Raw genomic sequence first — 13,892 nt, 5'->3', positions numbered from 1 at the left:
TACAGCACAGTGAAACTCTTTCTTCACATATCCCAGGTTGATAGGAAGTTGAAAGTCCCTGCAGCAGAGAGGGAAACTTGAATTCCTTTGTTTACCACAATGTCATTTTGCAATTTATGCAGGAAAAATACCGTTCTGTGCTGCATTAAAAAATCATATTCAGATTTCTTTCTTTTTTTAGAGTCATGAATATTTGATGGCATCAGTTCAGGAATGAAGATACAGATAGGGCCAGGGCTAATGGGAAATCCCCTCCCAGTCCCATCCACACACATAAAAGCAGGCTCATCTTACCAACCTTCACAGACTGACTGCAGCCTTCACAGCTGACACACCCTCATCCTGGTAAGACATAATCTATTAAAGTCTGTGTGAGAGTGTGTGATTTATATTGTATTGCTTTTAGTATGGTAATAATGGTTCAAAAAAAAGGAGAGAGAATAAGAATGGACTTGGAAAGGCGAGTTGAAGCTGGTTGATTGACATGAGGTAGAACAAAGGGAATCAGTGAAGGAGTCAGTACAAGTGTATGATCTGTACATGTGTTTGGTAAATCTGTCTATCTTACATTTTCGATCTACTTGTTGATTTATAAAAGTTTTTATTCATTCACTTTTTAATTCTATTGTTGTACATAATTAGAAACATGCATCTTTGTCAAATGATAACTACACCATCTCTAATTAATGTGTTGACTGTGCGTGTTTGTGTTTGTGTGTGATTAGACAGATTAATCACATGAAATTAAGTGAGTGTGTGTAAATGATATTATATAAATGATGAGGGCATCGATTCTGTTGTGTCATCGCAGTCATGGCCGACAAACCCAACATGATGGAAATCACAAGCTTCGACAAAACAAAACTGAAGAAGACGCAAACCCAAGAAAAGAATCCTTTACCAACAAAGGAAGGTGAGTCTCCATTTGTGCACTAACAAATAGTCACACACTTTCAAATGACATTCAGATCTTAGAAATGTACAGTTCGGTCCCATATAAAAGAGGACAAAGTAACAGGGCATAGAAATACCTTGTACGACAAGATTGCCGACTCATGGTGTTAAAATAGAAATGCAAAATGGACATGAAGACAGTTGGTTCTGTTACCCATGGGTCATTTCTAATCTAATCAGCTGTGTGGCATCAATACGCAGTGAAAATCCACAGCTGCTGCTCAAGTCACATGTGAAATGAGATCATTCAGCCAGCTGCTGCTTCCTCACATTTCTACACAAGCTCCACACATATTCACCTCCGTCTAGATGTATACTAGTTTCTATTATGTTAAGATAGTCATTAAAGAAATGGTGCTAATGTACACAAATTTCCACGTACCCAAAACCACGTCATTCAGGTTGATCAGATAAGAGGTATGGATAGGAGCTAGCATCCAAACCAAGAATATTTTCCTTGTGCCTTTTGCACAATATTTTATGGGTTACTGTAAAATTGAAGTAGATTTTATTTCACTGAATCATTATTTTTTGAAAGCTTTTCTGTTCACTGATGTCAATAAAAAAACATTGTAATAACTTTCATCCATAGAGTTTCATAAAATATAACAACAATATGACAAATACAGGGTTAAATGTATTTTCGTTCAAATCACTTCGTTCAGCTTCATTTTCTAACTTAAAATTTACTTTTGCACAGTAATAAGAATTCCTGATCTATTGGATGAGTCATATTTTTACTTGACTCATTTCACCATTAAGAGTCGACTCTTCCGACTCTTAATCCGGACAAATTTCAAAGGACAAAGAAGATGAAATTACACGTAAAAATAAAAACGCATTCCAAATATATTTTAGATTTTATATATTTTTCAAGCTTCCTTGACATATATGATGTGGAAAAAAAAATAAGATTAAGAGCAAGAAGAGAATGACTCATATCGCACAATGTTCGCCTAAAAGAGTCGGGCTAAAGAGTCGACTCTTTTGCAAATTCACTGAATGATACCAAAAATATACCTGTGAGCTTGTTTTTTCTTGTTTTTTTTTTCTGTAGCTATCGAACAGGAGAGGAGAGAATCATCATCCTGAGAGCAGGCATGAATAGGCTGAAGAAATAAAGACATCTGCAGCAATTAATACACACCTTCATTAGTGTGAAACTGTGATTTAACTTATGTAACCACATTTCTTTTTCATAATTCAATGATTCCTTTTTTTTATATATAGAACATTTTGGTGAATGTATGAGTTGTCTTTAAAATAATAAAAACAAAGTTAAAAAAAATATGTTATAACCTGTAAATAGTTATTTTTTTAATGGTGAAAATCAAAGTTATTTTAAATTACATTGCCTGTAAAATTCTGCAGTATTTCTTATGACCGAATGATGGCAGTATAAACTCTTGGTATTTGTATGAATACTGAGCGAAGATACTTGGAGATGAAAGTTACAGCTAGAAATGCCTTTAGAGATATTTAACGAGTTTAAAATGGACTAAATTTTACTATGTTTTAAAAGAAATATCAGTTTAATGAATGAAAAGAATAAAAAATCCCCTGGTTCAGGGGCAGTGACAGGAAGCTTCCTTGAAAGCTACTGCTTTAGCCCATAACCTTCAACTGAATGCTAGAGTTTGGATTCTTCCTTCTCAGTTTAGATGAAATAATACACATAAATTGGATGTCAAAGCAGGTGATGCCGCAACCTCACAACTCCAGGTTCTAATCTAGGCTACTGTCTGTTTGGAGTTTTGCATCTTCTCCCAATTTCTATTTGGGTTTCTTCAGGGTTCTCCTCTTACCTCTCAAAAAAACAAAAGTAAACAGATTGCACCTTGGTGTGATTGTCTGTGTGTGTGTGTGTGTGTGTGAGAGTGTGTGTGCGCCCTGTGATGGACTGGCATACCATCCCAGGTGTATTACCATCTTGTACACTGTTATTACATGAATACAGTGGCATGAAAAGTGTTGGCCCCCCTTCCTGAATTTTTTTTTTTGTGTGTGTGTGTTTGTCTCACTTTAATGTTTCAGATTATCAAACAAGTTTAATATTGGTCAAAGAAAACAAAATTAAACACATGCAGATTTAAATGTTTTTTTATTATTAAGTGAAAACACAAATAAAAAAACTACACGGCCCTGTGTGAAAAAGTTCTTGCCCCTAAACCTAATAACAGGTTGGGTCACCCTTTTCAGCAGGAACTGCACTCAAGCGTTTGTGATAACTTGCAATAATCTTCCACTAATCTTCGCAGAATTGTTGTAATTCAGCCACATTGGAGGGTTTTCAGGTCATTTTTAAGGTCATGCCACAGCACCTCAATAGGATTCAGGTCAGGACTTTGACTAGGCCACTCCAAGGTCTTCATTTTGTTTTTCTTCAGCCATTCAAAGGTTGATTTGGTGTGTTTTGGATCATTGTCCTGCCGCAGAACCCAAGTTCGCTTCAGCATTTGTCCTTCACACAAACGCACATTGTCCTTCAGGATTTTTTGGTAGACAGCAGAATTCATTGTTCCATTTATCACATCAAGTCTTCCAGGTCCTGAAGCAGCAAAACAGCCCCAGACCATCACACTACCACCGCCATATTTTACTGTTGGTATGATGTTCTTTTTCTGAAAGGCAGTGTTACTTTTATACCACATTTAATGGGACACACACCTTCCAAAAAGTTCAACTTTTGTCTCATCAGTCCACAGAGTACTTTCCCAACAGTCTTGGGGATCAAGATGTTTTCTGGCAAAACTAAGATGAGCCTTTATGTTCTTTTTGGTCAGCAGTGGTTTTCGTCTTGAACACTGACCTTAACTGAGGCAAGTGAGGCCTGCAGTTCTTTGGATGTTGTGGGGTCTTTTGTGACATCTTGGATGAGTCGTCACTGCGCTCTTGGGGTAATTTTGGTCAGCCGGCCAATCCTGGGAAGGTTCACCACTGTTCCATGTTTTCGGCATTTGTGGATAATGGCTCTCACTGTGGTTTGCTGGAGTCCCAAATATTTAGAAATGGCTTTATAACCTTTTCCAGACTTATATATCTCAATTACATGCTTTCTCATTTGTTCCTGAATTTCTTTGGATTTCAGCATGATCTGTAGCTTTTGAGGATATTTTGGTCTACTTCACTTTGTCAGTCAGGTCTTTTTAACTGATTTCTTGATTGCGAACAGTTGTGGCAGTAATCAGGCCTGTGGTTGGCTAGAGAAACTGAATGCAGGTGTGATAAACCACAGTTAAGTTATGTTTTAGAAACACTTGTTCACACGGAGCAATGTGGGTTTGGATTTTATTTTCCCTTAATAATAAAAACCTTTATTTAAAAACTGCATTTTGTGTTTAATTGTGTTATTTTTGACTAATATTTAAATGTGCAAAAAAAAAAAAACTCAGGAAGGGGCAAACACTTTTTCACACCACTGTATATGGTCTGTTTTTTGTGAAACGTTGTCATTGTCATGAAGATTCTATTTTTTTCCACCAAGAAACCACATTGGTGCAACATTTTTATTGGAGAAATGTAGGTGCAGCATTCATACAACCAACCAGACATAAATAAATAAATAAATAAATAAATAAATAAATAAATAAACAGCATATGCCAGGGTAAATATATACATTAGGTTTTGCTCTGTGTGGTAGTGAGGGTAATAATTTGTGCACTTGAGCTTCAGTCTTCTCGTTGTGTCTGAGGGGGAAATCTGATGCTGGTGTTGGTATGTGGGGCTGTCACATTCCTTCATTGGACTGAACTTGTATACTGCTTGGGGTAGACAGAAAAAAAATGCACACTTGATAGTATGTATGTTCACAAACACAGTGTTGAAACCAGATATGTAAAAGTGGTTGTATTATTCCATATTCTAAATTGAATTCAATTCCTGACCAGTGGACACACTGAAGTTCAATGGTTTTGTGTATATTCAATGGTTCCATTGGCTTTAAACCTGGGAATGTGCTCAAAGCAAAGCTCACAACTGTCAAAGCAATCTATCTGGGGTCACTTGACCTTAGAAAAGTACGTGACATACTTGAGTCACTGCACCGGATCCTGCTGGGTCACATCCTAAAAACACTATGAGTATATGATCTAATGAGGATGTAACAAAAGGTTTCAGGTGATTTTGAACCAAACCCCAAATCAGTGGGCCAGGGAAAAAAATAAACTCTGCAGATGCCTGTTTCAGTTCAGATCAGAGTTGTGGTTTATTGGACAAATATACTGTACATGCATATACAATACAAAAGAAAGTGAACAAACTCTCAGTACATGTTGCATTTATCAAGAAAATAATCAACAATTGTAGCATATTAATGTTTGCTATAATACACTGGTGTTCTGAATAAAATAGTCGATCTAGGGGCAGCACGGTGGCGTTTGTGTGTGTGTGTGTGTGAGTGGGTGTGTGTGTGTGTATTCCTGCCTTCATCCCATTGTTCTCAGGACAGACTATGGATCTACTCCAAATATGACCAGTTATAAAACTTTTTAATCAGTAGAATGTGCTCAGGTCGTATTTTAAATAGAAACGAAATGACACAGAACTCAAGAAATGCAAAGCAAAGTGAGATGAAATGGAATGAAATGGATTGGCTAAGGTCAATATTTTATTTAAGATACAGTACATTGCTGTTGAAGGCCAGCATTAAAAACATACGCACTTACACAAACACACACGATTACACGCTGTCCTTGTAGTGTTCCAGACTTTCGGAGTAGCAGGTGGTCTGTTCCCAGAAAAGGACAGAACATTGTAATAATGAATGCGGTGTCCTTTTTACATTTTTCACTTGTTATTCTGTCACCGGGGAGGCAACTGAAATTCTAGCTGATCTTAGCTGAGAGACCTGCTGCAGTCTTTACTACAAAATGTACTCCCATGCACAATTTGACAGAATTTCAGACAGTGTGATTTGTAATGTCATGCCTTTAACATTAGTTAACTACTTGTTAACAACTAGTTAACAGTGAGAAACCTTATAGAATTTTTTTTTTAAATGTGTCTCTAAAAATGATTTAACAACACGGTTGCTGACTTCAAGGTCTGTCCAGGGCTGGTAGAAAAGTGCTGACCATTTCAGTGTGTTGATAAAGTCTGACTATTATAGACCTGTTAGATTTGTTGTGTGTTTTGAGACGCTTTGCTGCTCGCCACGGTTGTAAAGAGTGAGTGCTTATTTGAGTTGATATCACCACATATATATAGTCCATCAATTCTCCTCTCCTCTCTCATCCTCTCTCATTAACTGGATGTAATTTGTGTAACATTCTGTTTAAACTTTAGAGACTTTTGTGCATAAAAATCAGTTTCTGGAATTTTCTTTTTTTATATACTGTATATATACTGTATATATTTTGACTGAATGAATGTCATAAAACAAATTAAAGGTACAGTGTTTTATTTCCAAAGTATTTCTAGTCTACATAACACACTCACTCTCACTCATTTTCTACCGCTTATCCGAACTACCTCGGGTCACGGGGAGCCTGTGCCTATCTCAGGCGTCATCGGGCATCAAGGCAGGATACACCCTGCACGGAGTGCCAACCCATCGCAGGGCACACACACACTCTCATTCACTCACGCAATCACACACTACGGACAATTTTCCAGAGAATCCAATCAACCTACCATGCATGTCTTTGGACTGGAGGAGGAAAGCGGACTCCACACACACACAAGGCGGAGGCGGGAATCGAACCCTCAACCCTGGAGGTGTGAGGCGAACGTACTAACCACTAATCCACCGTGCCCCCCATCTACATAACAATAATGTAATATTATTAATACCTCAGTGTCAATTTATTAATACTAAATTGTCTTCATGTTATTCTTGATATTGGCTATTTGCTTTGCCCTGCCACTATCTCTCTCTTTCCTGTATGTGTAGCTAAATGTAATATTTGGTTTAGTTAATTTCCTATTATTGCATTTCAGTTTGATTCTTATGTACATTCTTATCATGTATTTGTATTTTCTTTTTTTTAATTATTTTTGTAATTTGTGTTAAATGTATGTAAGATGCTCTGTTTTTGAACCAGACTCAGACTTTTTAACATTCTGTCATTGGTCTGCAAATGAAAAAATGGCATTTTTGGCTAATTCTGGCACATTTACAGCCATTTTTATTAATGTGCATTGCCCCTGTAAACAAGTGAACTTTCTTCTGGAATGGAAAGCAACTTTCCTTTTATTTTAAGCTTCAAATCTCAGCCACTTTTCTCAAATAATGTAACCACCATTGCTTATATTTTTTCAAATGTTTGAATTTCAAGGATTGTGACTATCTTCTTTGTGTTTTCAAAATGATCTGACATGACATGCAGCAAAGAAAAGAAATGTGGCATAAAACAGACATTTGCAGAGCAAATTTAAGTTAAAAGTGAGTGTCATAACTTCATTATCAGTAAGACGATGACGTTGGAAATGTTGTACGAATAAAGGAATCCTTTGGTGTTTGTCCAAGCAGGACAGAGTATGAGAACTTTCCAAGAGAAAGAGTTTTTTTTTTAATGGGTTGATTCTAGGAGAAATCAATACCTTTATGCCGCTGCACATGACCGGTGTGCTTGACCGTCAGTGCAAATAACACCAGTACAAGTAAAAACATCTAGCTCTATACAGTACCTACTTTCATGTCTGTTTAAAGTTGTGGCTAAAGCTAAAATTAATATGCTATATCCATAATAATAATAACATCCATATGCTATACTGGGACACAAGTCGAGGAAAAACCTGGATAGCGTAGAAACTAGACTAACAAATGTACTCCAAGCCAAATCCACTATAACACGCAGAAGCCATTAATAGGGCACCTATGATACATACAGACCAATAGACAAGTCAGTTTACTCCATAAAATTAGCTCTACCTTTATCAGAGTCTTTCACCAATTTGCATAATCTTCCTGAGATCATGAGTCATGACCATATAATGCTGCTACGAGTGAGTGTGACGATGCTGATAGTTTGGTTTGCACTTTTCCTTCAGGCTTCTTCAGACAGAACAGCCTTATCCTGTTACACACTGAAATCATGGGTAAGGCAGTGTAGCTATTAAAAACAATCAGCTAGTGTCCCAGTGCATCTTGAGAGGATCACATGAGTAACCACCTCATCCACTTCAGGCTACACACACACACACACACACACACACACACACACACACAAGGGTTTAAACATAGCAAGAACTGTGGTTTGTTTTTCACGTTTTATTTAAAATACAACAGAAAATTAGTCAATACAGAAAGTTTCCACAAAATGAGGTACTGACTAGTCACCCTAACAGGGTTTTATCTCTCCACTTTAACCCATTGGAGAACCAGTATAAAAATCTTTATTGGAAAAAAAAACCCATTATAAAAGATAGTTACATTCATCTGAACGATAGACAGAAGGATTCAAAGTTGTAACAACAAAGCAAAATTGTGCATCATGGTAAATGAAGTTATCAAATTCAAACCCTAACCGGGAAACTTTGTAACTTCGTGTCATAGTGTTTCGTTTTTCAATAAAAGCACAGCACGGGCATTTTATTTTACAAACCAAGAATCCTGTGGTTTCTCAGATCACTAGCGCAACAGATAGCTTCTCCACAGGAGCCATATCGCACTTTCAGATGTCCAGGACAAACTGATTGTCATCAGCTGTGGAGAGAGAAAGTAGGGTGAGATTAGAGCCAGTGACCTCTCTGTATGAGTCATGCTCTGCACGTGGTGTATAGTACACAGTAAAGTTATAGGAACCAACGTGCCGAGAGATCACATGTAGTTGTGTTTGCCTTTCTCATGAAACGTTTACCGAGTCTTCACGAAAGGTGACCTTAAGATTACGAGAAGTGAGCAACAAGAAGAGGAAGTAAACAGTGGTAAATGCTGCCCTCTAACAGAAATCAGGATGTGTTCTAAGGGCAATTTAGGAGGCACAAATTTGTATAATCGCTGCTAGAGTGTGCTAGCGATGAACAAGTTTCATTTACTCCAAACTCACTTGCGTTGGAGGCCTAAGTAATGAAAACCTGATAGTAGTGTTGAAATTGAATACTTTAACTGACCTTCTTGTTAACTTCTTACTGCTCACATTCTATTAAACGTATATATTAGAACTGAATACACTTTCCTTTTGACACCCAATAGAACATTATTGGCCTCATCGTCAGGAGAACACGTGTTCAAATCCTGGTGAAATCTGCCATGTTCTATGGGTGGGTGGAGCATGCACGCTCTCCCATGTCAATCACAGGGAAACTAGCCAATCATATGCATGTATGTGGAAAAGGGCAGAAGTCAAGAATTCGCAAGCGACCACACAGGAAAGGAAATAGCAGGGACAATGACTTTTTTTTTTTTTTTTTTTAAAAACACACAGTAGTTGTGTAGCTTTTTTTTTTTTAATGGCACATTAATTATCCAGGTCTAATGGCAGGTGCTATACAATTATTCAATTTAATACATATTTGCGTATTTTTGTCATTTGTTATGGAGTTCTTCAAAGATTTGTCTGTTTAGAGATATGTGAAGATGGTAGACACAAAGTCAGAAGTTTGAGCACAGCACAAAGGTTTTAATGTGTAAAACAGAAGTGGATCAAATGACAATTATTTTCCTCCTGTCTCATCATAAGGCTTTTTTTGGTTGAAGTTTTGTATTAGCGTTTCATTGTTATTTGTAATAATAAATACATAAATATCACGTTCATCAATTGCCCTTACTTAATTAGTGTGGAGTTCAAAGTAAATAATTATTTGAAAAAAAAACTTATCCACAGTAATCGCAGCAATACATCAGATGCAAGCTGATACAGATTAAGCTTAAATTGACATTCTGACTAAAATATATATCAAGTTCAACAACAGGTATACAGAATGAGGAATCCAAATACTTATTCTGAATGAATACAGGTATAAAAAAAACACTCACTGTGGATGCTTTTACGGACCTCGTCCTGCTCCAACAGCTTGTCCAGTGGGTGTGCGGACAGCATGGTGACGCCGGGAATGTGAGGCAGACAGCACGGAGGAGTCCGTGCGATCGGTGAGTTGCGGCATTCCAAGAGAAAATTCCTATCGTAGATGATTCTGGTCCCTGCAAAAAAAAAAAAAAACTGTTTGAGTAGTCAAAAGAAGGCCAGCATGCATCATGCAGAAATGCTTTTTATTTGAATATGTAAAAGATCGAGCCAAATATAATTATGCAGTCTAGAGCTGACAAAGTGCTTGGCCTTGATTTGCATTTCACTACGCCTTCCAAACGTCTGCACTTTCGTTGAAGGAAATAGAAAAACACGTTGCGCAAGACAAGCGGAATGGCTGGTGTGGTAATCAGAGAGAGAAGGACTCATTGGGGTGCTGTGCAGAAGAGATTTAAAGACTTGGTGTTTCTGTTTATCTGATCTGTGTTGCCTTAAACAGTAAGAACCTCAACAGATATTAGGGTGCTTAGTAATATCTAACTCACTGGCTAATATTAGATTAGCACATGCTCTCCAGCGGTGTTGTTTAGATGCAGTAATGCGGTCATAAATATGAACCACTTCTTAGAATAAATTTGAGGTAAAACAGAAGTTTTCTTCAGATGGCTCATGGTTCTAGCTATCTAAAGAAGTTAGACTTGAAAAGAAATGAAACTATTAAATATTAAAGAGTTAAGCCAAAGCTAATTATTTAAGATGCTAGATCTTATTTCTTTTCTAATCATGCAGTACATTTATTTAGTTGAAGCTTCATTTTTCTATTTTTTCAGCGTAGTGTTTGATGGCAGACAATTCAAACACAGACGTCTGGATTTAAATATATAAACGTGCAATTTCCAAACCAATAGCAAAGACTCAATTTGTTTCCTTTGACGTTCATGATCTTAGGAATATGTACGTGTCGTCCTATCCTTTGCAATAAGACTCCTGGGATATTTTAAGGGTTCAAAGATGACGTGTTTTCTCTGAATGTTATTACTAAGGTTGAGGATTCATCATCAGCTTTACAAACCATCCCAAGCAAGTCCAAGCAGATGTCACTTAGCAACAGTACGAAGAGTTATGCTGAATTCATCAGAGATACTCATCAGGATACTTTGCATGATTAAAGTAATGAGATTCAGGCAGTCTGAAAGCTGGTCCAGGAAATAACAAAACAAGGGAAAGAAAACTTTTAGAAGGAATCTTTTAGAAGGAATTGAAATAAAAATAAAAGCTAAACACACCAAATCTTCCTATTTACATTTAGATAGACAGATACTTTATCGTCATTAAACACGGTACAACGAAATTAAGTTTAAACATTAAAGTTTACAGTAAAGTATAGTTACAGCAATAGTTAAGTTTAAATAATTTGAACGTATTGAAAATGCAACGTCTTCTACATAGATTGTAGATGGGAATAATTAAATATTAAGGCTGGAGTCTATGAAATGTGTAGACACGAATGTGTGTAGTGCAAATAGTTCTGAACATTCAGTGGTGGTGTTTATTTAGCTTATCAGGTAAATCTTTTTACATTATTACACTAGTTATTCTAAAATCGACACATTTTTGAAGCATTTTCTTTCTTTAGGTCATGGTTTTTAAACTTGCATTAAGAGTCAACAGGACAAAAAGAGAAGTGAAATGGGGAAAAAAAAAGGTGATAAATGTCTTCTAACCAGTCAGCACACAAACACTGTTCACTTGCACCTTTAAGTTAAAATGATTTCTTATACAAATTTAGAAAATGGTATTTTTAAAGAATTGTTATAATAAAATTAGGTCAAAGAAACTGAACACTTTTCACAGGTTCCTGAAAAGGACAGTGTATAGAGCATGAAAAGGTGTTTTTGAACCACCTTATCCTTCGTAAAACATTTATTCTTAGAGAGTTTAAATACCGCCCACGTGAACTTCGTCCTCTGGAGCGCGCACTGACTTCTTGGTGATTTATTTGGCTACGTCCGAATTCGAAAGCGCACACAGGTAACTGTTTATTATTATTGTTTTAGATGACAAAATAAACCTCAGAAGAAATACCGACATCAACTCATAGTGGCTACTTGCCTCCAGGGGTGGTGGAGAAGACTGTGCCGCCTGGGGTCTGGCTGTAGGACCCGGGCAGAGAAGCAAAGGACTGCGGGAGAGACGCGCGCCTGGGAATCGGGCAGCTCGACGACGCGTCACAGCTGGTCGACATGATTTCCAAAGCAGACTAAATTAGGCCTAGTGGGTAACTCTTAAAACCGACAGGCTGAACAGTTCGCTCTTTCCCGTTGTTTATGAATTTTTCCCTGAGTTCCAGGACGCGTCGGAGCGGCGATAACCTTCGTGCTGTGTTCCAAATACGCACAGCGCTCTCTCTCCAGCCTGCGCCTGCGCAATTGAACACCGGGTTGAAGGGCGGAGCCTAACGATGAGGCAATGTTTTGACACGTGATTTGGTACGAAACCAAACTAATGAGCTCGAGTCCCGTGCCTCGAGTTGTGAAACAGCGTCACGTTACGGTTTCGTACTGTTTCGTACGTGTCCAATACGTGTCGCACTAATCCCCTCAGATCAGATATATCATGAATCTATTCCCACTATTGAAATATTTAAATATGTAGGATTATATGGAGCTTTTATTTCTATACAATAAATAAAACACACATTAGTTGATATGATGGCATTATTTATGGGTTAAACAAAAGTTCCAAAAGTTCTGTTGCTCTATTTGCAGCCATTAAAAGACAGCTTTATTGACATTATACACACATGTACTGCAGGGTACAATGCACATCACTTAAACCGTGACGCCAGAGCACAGGGTCTGCTATGGTTCAGTGTCCCAGGGTGGTTCATTGTCCCCGGTTAATGGTCAAAGGTCCCAGGATGAAGTTTCATGGTGCTATGATTTGAGGTCACTGTATTTCTGAATCAAACGTATCCTTGAATTAAGGGTGATCTTTAATGAACTACAGCACACAACTCGTACCCATAAATCCCCTAGTTGTGTCTTAGATTTCATCCTAAAGCTATGCACTGAGCTATGCACTAATCATGTGATTTTTTTTAATCCTGTGCGAAGCAAACTTCTTTAAAACGATAAATAAATAAATAAATACGTAAAAGTGAAAAAACACTGATGCCCTTAAAGAAATCTTTATTTCCCATTGCAAAATCCCTGAAGACACCATAACAGTGATTCTAGGTGTGCGTCCAGGCGGCTTTGCGGGTAGAGCCAAAATATATTAACTACAAATTCTACTTGCTGCAGCTATCAAATACATGACATGCAGATGGTTAAAACCTGACCCTCCTTCATACAAGGTCTGGATTCAAAAAGTATGGGAGCTTTATGAAATAGAACAAATCACATTCATTACAACTTCAGAAAACTATTTTCTTTAATAGTTGGAACCCTGTAATGCCTTTAATACTCCAATGATAATCTCTGCTTTCTTGCTTTCTCTCCTGCTCGCTCACTCGCTCTTGCTCTTCTTGCTTCACCTTTTGTAGAATCTGTCTCAAAGGTTGACTAAACAATGGTCAGTCATCAGAATATGATTGTATTGTATTATGTTGTGGTTCAAAATAAAAATATAAGTTCAAAAATAAAAAGTGGAAAAACACACTAACAGCACTCTTAACTCTCTAAGCAGCCAATTTGCAGACAGACCATAATGATTGTGCAAAACGGTGACATTTCATTTCTAGGTACCATCAATAGTTTAAGTGTTTTCTTCTTAGATGGTCTCAGCTTGCTTGTAATCATTTTTCTGGTAAAGATGACAGAAAAAATATTAATAAAGAGAAAACTGATTAATCTGACCTGGCAGAGTTGTGGATGTTTATGGTTTTAAGTTGCTGTTTCTGAGTCGTTTTGAAGGAAGGAAGGATCCATCCATCCATTTGCATAAAGTGTGGAATTGAACCACCTCATCAACAAAGTTGTTCTTTTACAAGTAATATAATTACTGTGGTAAACGCTGTCTCTGTC

At 37.3% G+C, this 13,892-nt stretch overlaps 2 protein-coding genes across 2 annotated transcripts; one reads left to right on the top strand and one right to left on the bottom strand.

Annotated features, from left to right (window-relative positions):
- The first annotated feature begins 241 nt into the window (after positions 1–241).
- On the top strand, positions 242–2,244 carry tmsb (thymosin, beta). The gene is made up of 3 exons (XM_060891062.1): positions 242–345; positions 812–913; positions 2,012–2,244. The coding sequence occupies exons 2-3, from the start codon at positions 814–816 to the stop codon at positions 2,044–2,046; spliced, it is 135 nt and encodes a 44-aa protein (XP_060747045.1). The 5' UTR covers positions 242–345; positions 812–813; the 3' UTR covers positions 2,047–2,244.
- Positions 2,245–8,150: 5,906 nt separating this feature from the next.
- Positions 8,151–12,281, bottom strand: eif4ebp3 (eukaryotic translation initiation factor 4E binding protein 3). Its single transcript, XM_060890557.1, has 3 exons — positions 11,977–12,281; positions 9,873–10,037; positions 8,151–8,600 (listed from the first exon to the last, which is right to left on the bottom strand). Exons 1-3 carry the CDS (start codon positions 12,107–12,109, stop codon positions 8,569–8,571), a joined length of 330 nt encoding a protein of 109 aa, XP_060746540.1. The 5' UTR covers positions 12,110–12,281; the 3' UTR covers positions 8,151–8,568.
- Positions 12,282–13,892: the final 1,611 nt, after the last annotated feature.

Source organism: Tachysurus vachellii, chromosome 17, assembly GCF_030014155.1.
Source record: "Tachysurus vachellii isolate PV-2020 chromosome 17, HZAU_Pvac_v1, whole genome shotgun sequence".
Taxonomy (NCBI): Eukaryota; Metazoa; Chordata; class Actinopteri; order Siluriformes; family Bagridae; genus Tachysurus; species Tachysurus vachellii.
This window is presented reverse-complemented; position numbering and strand designations above follow the sequence as displayed.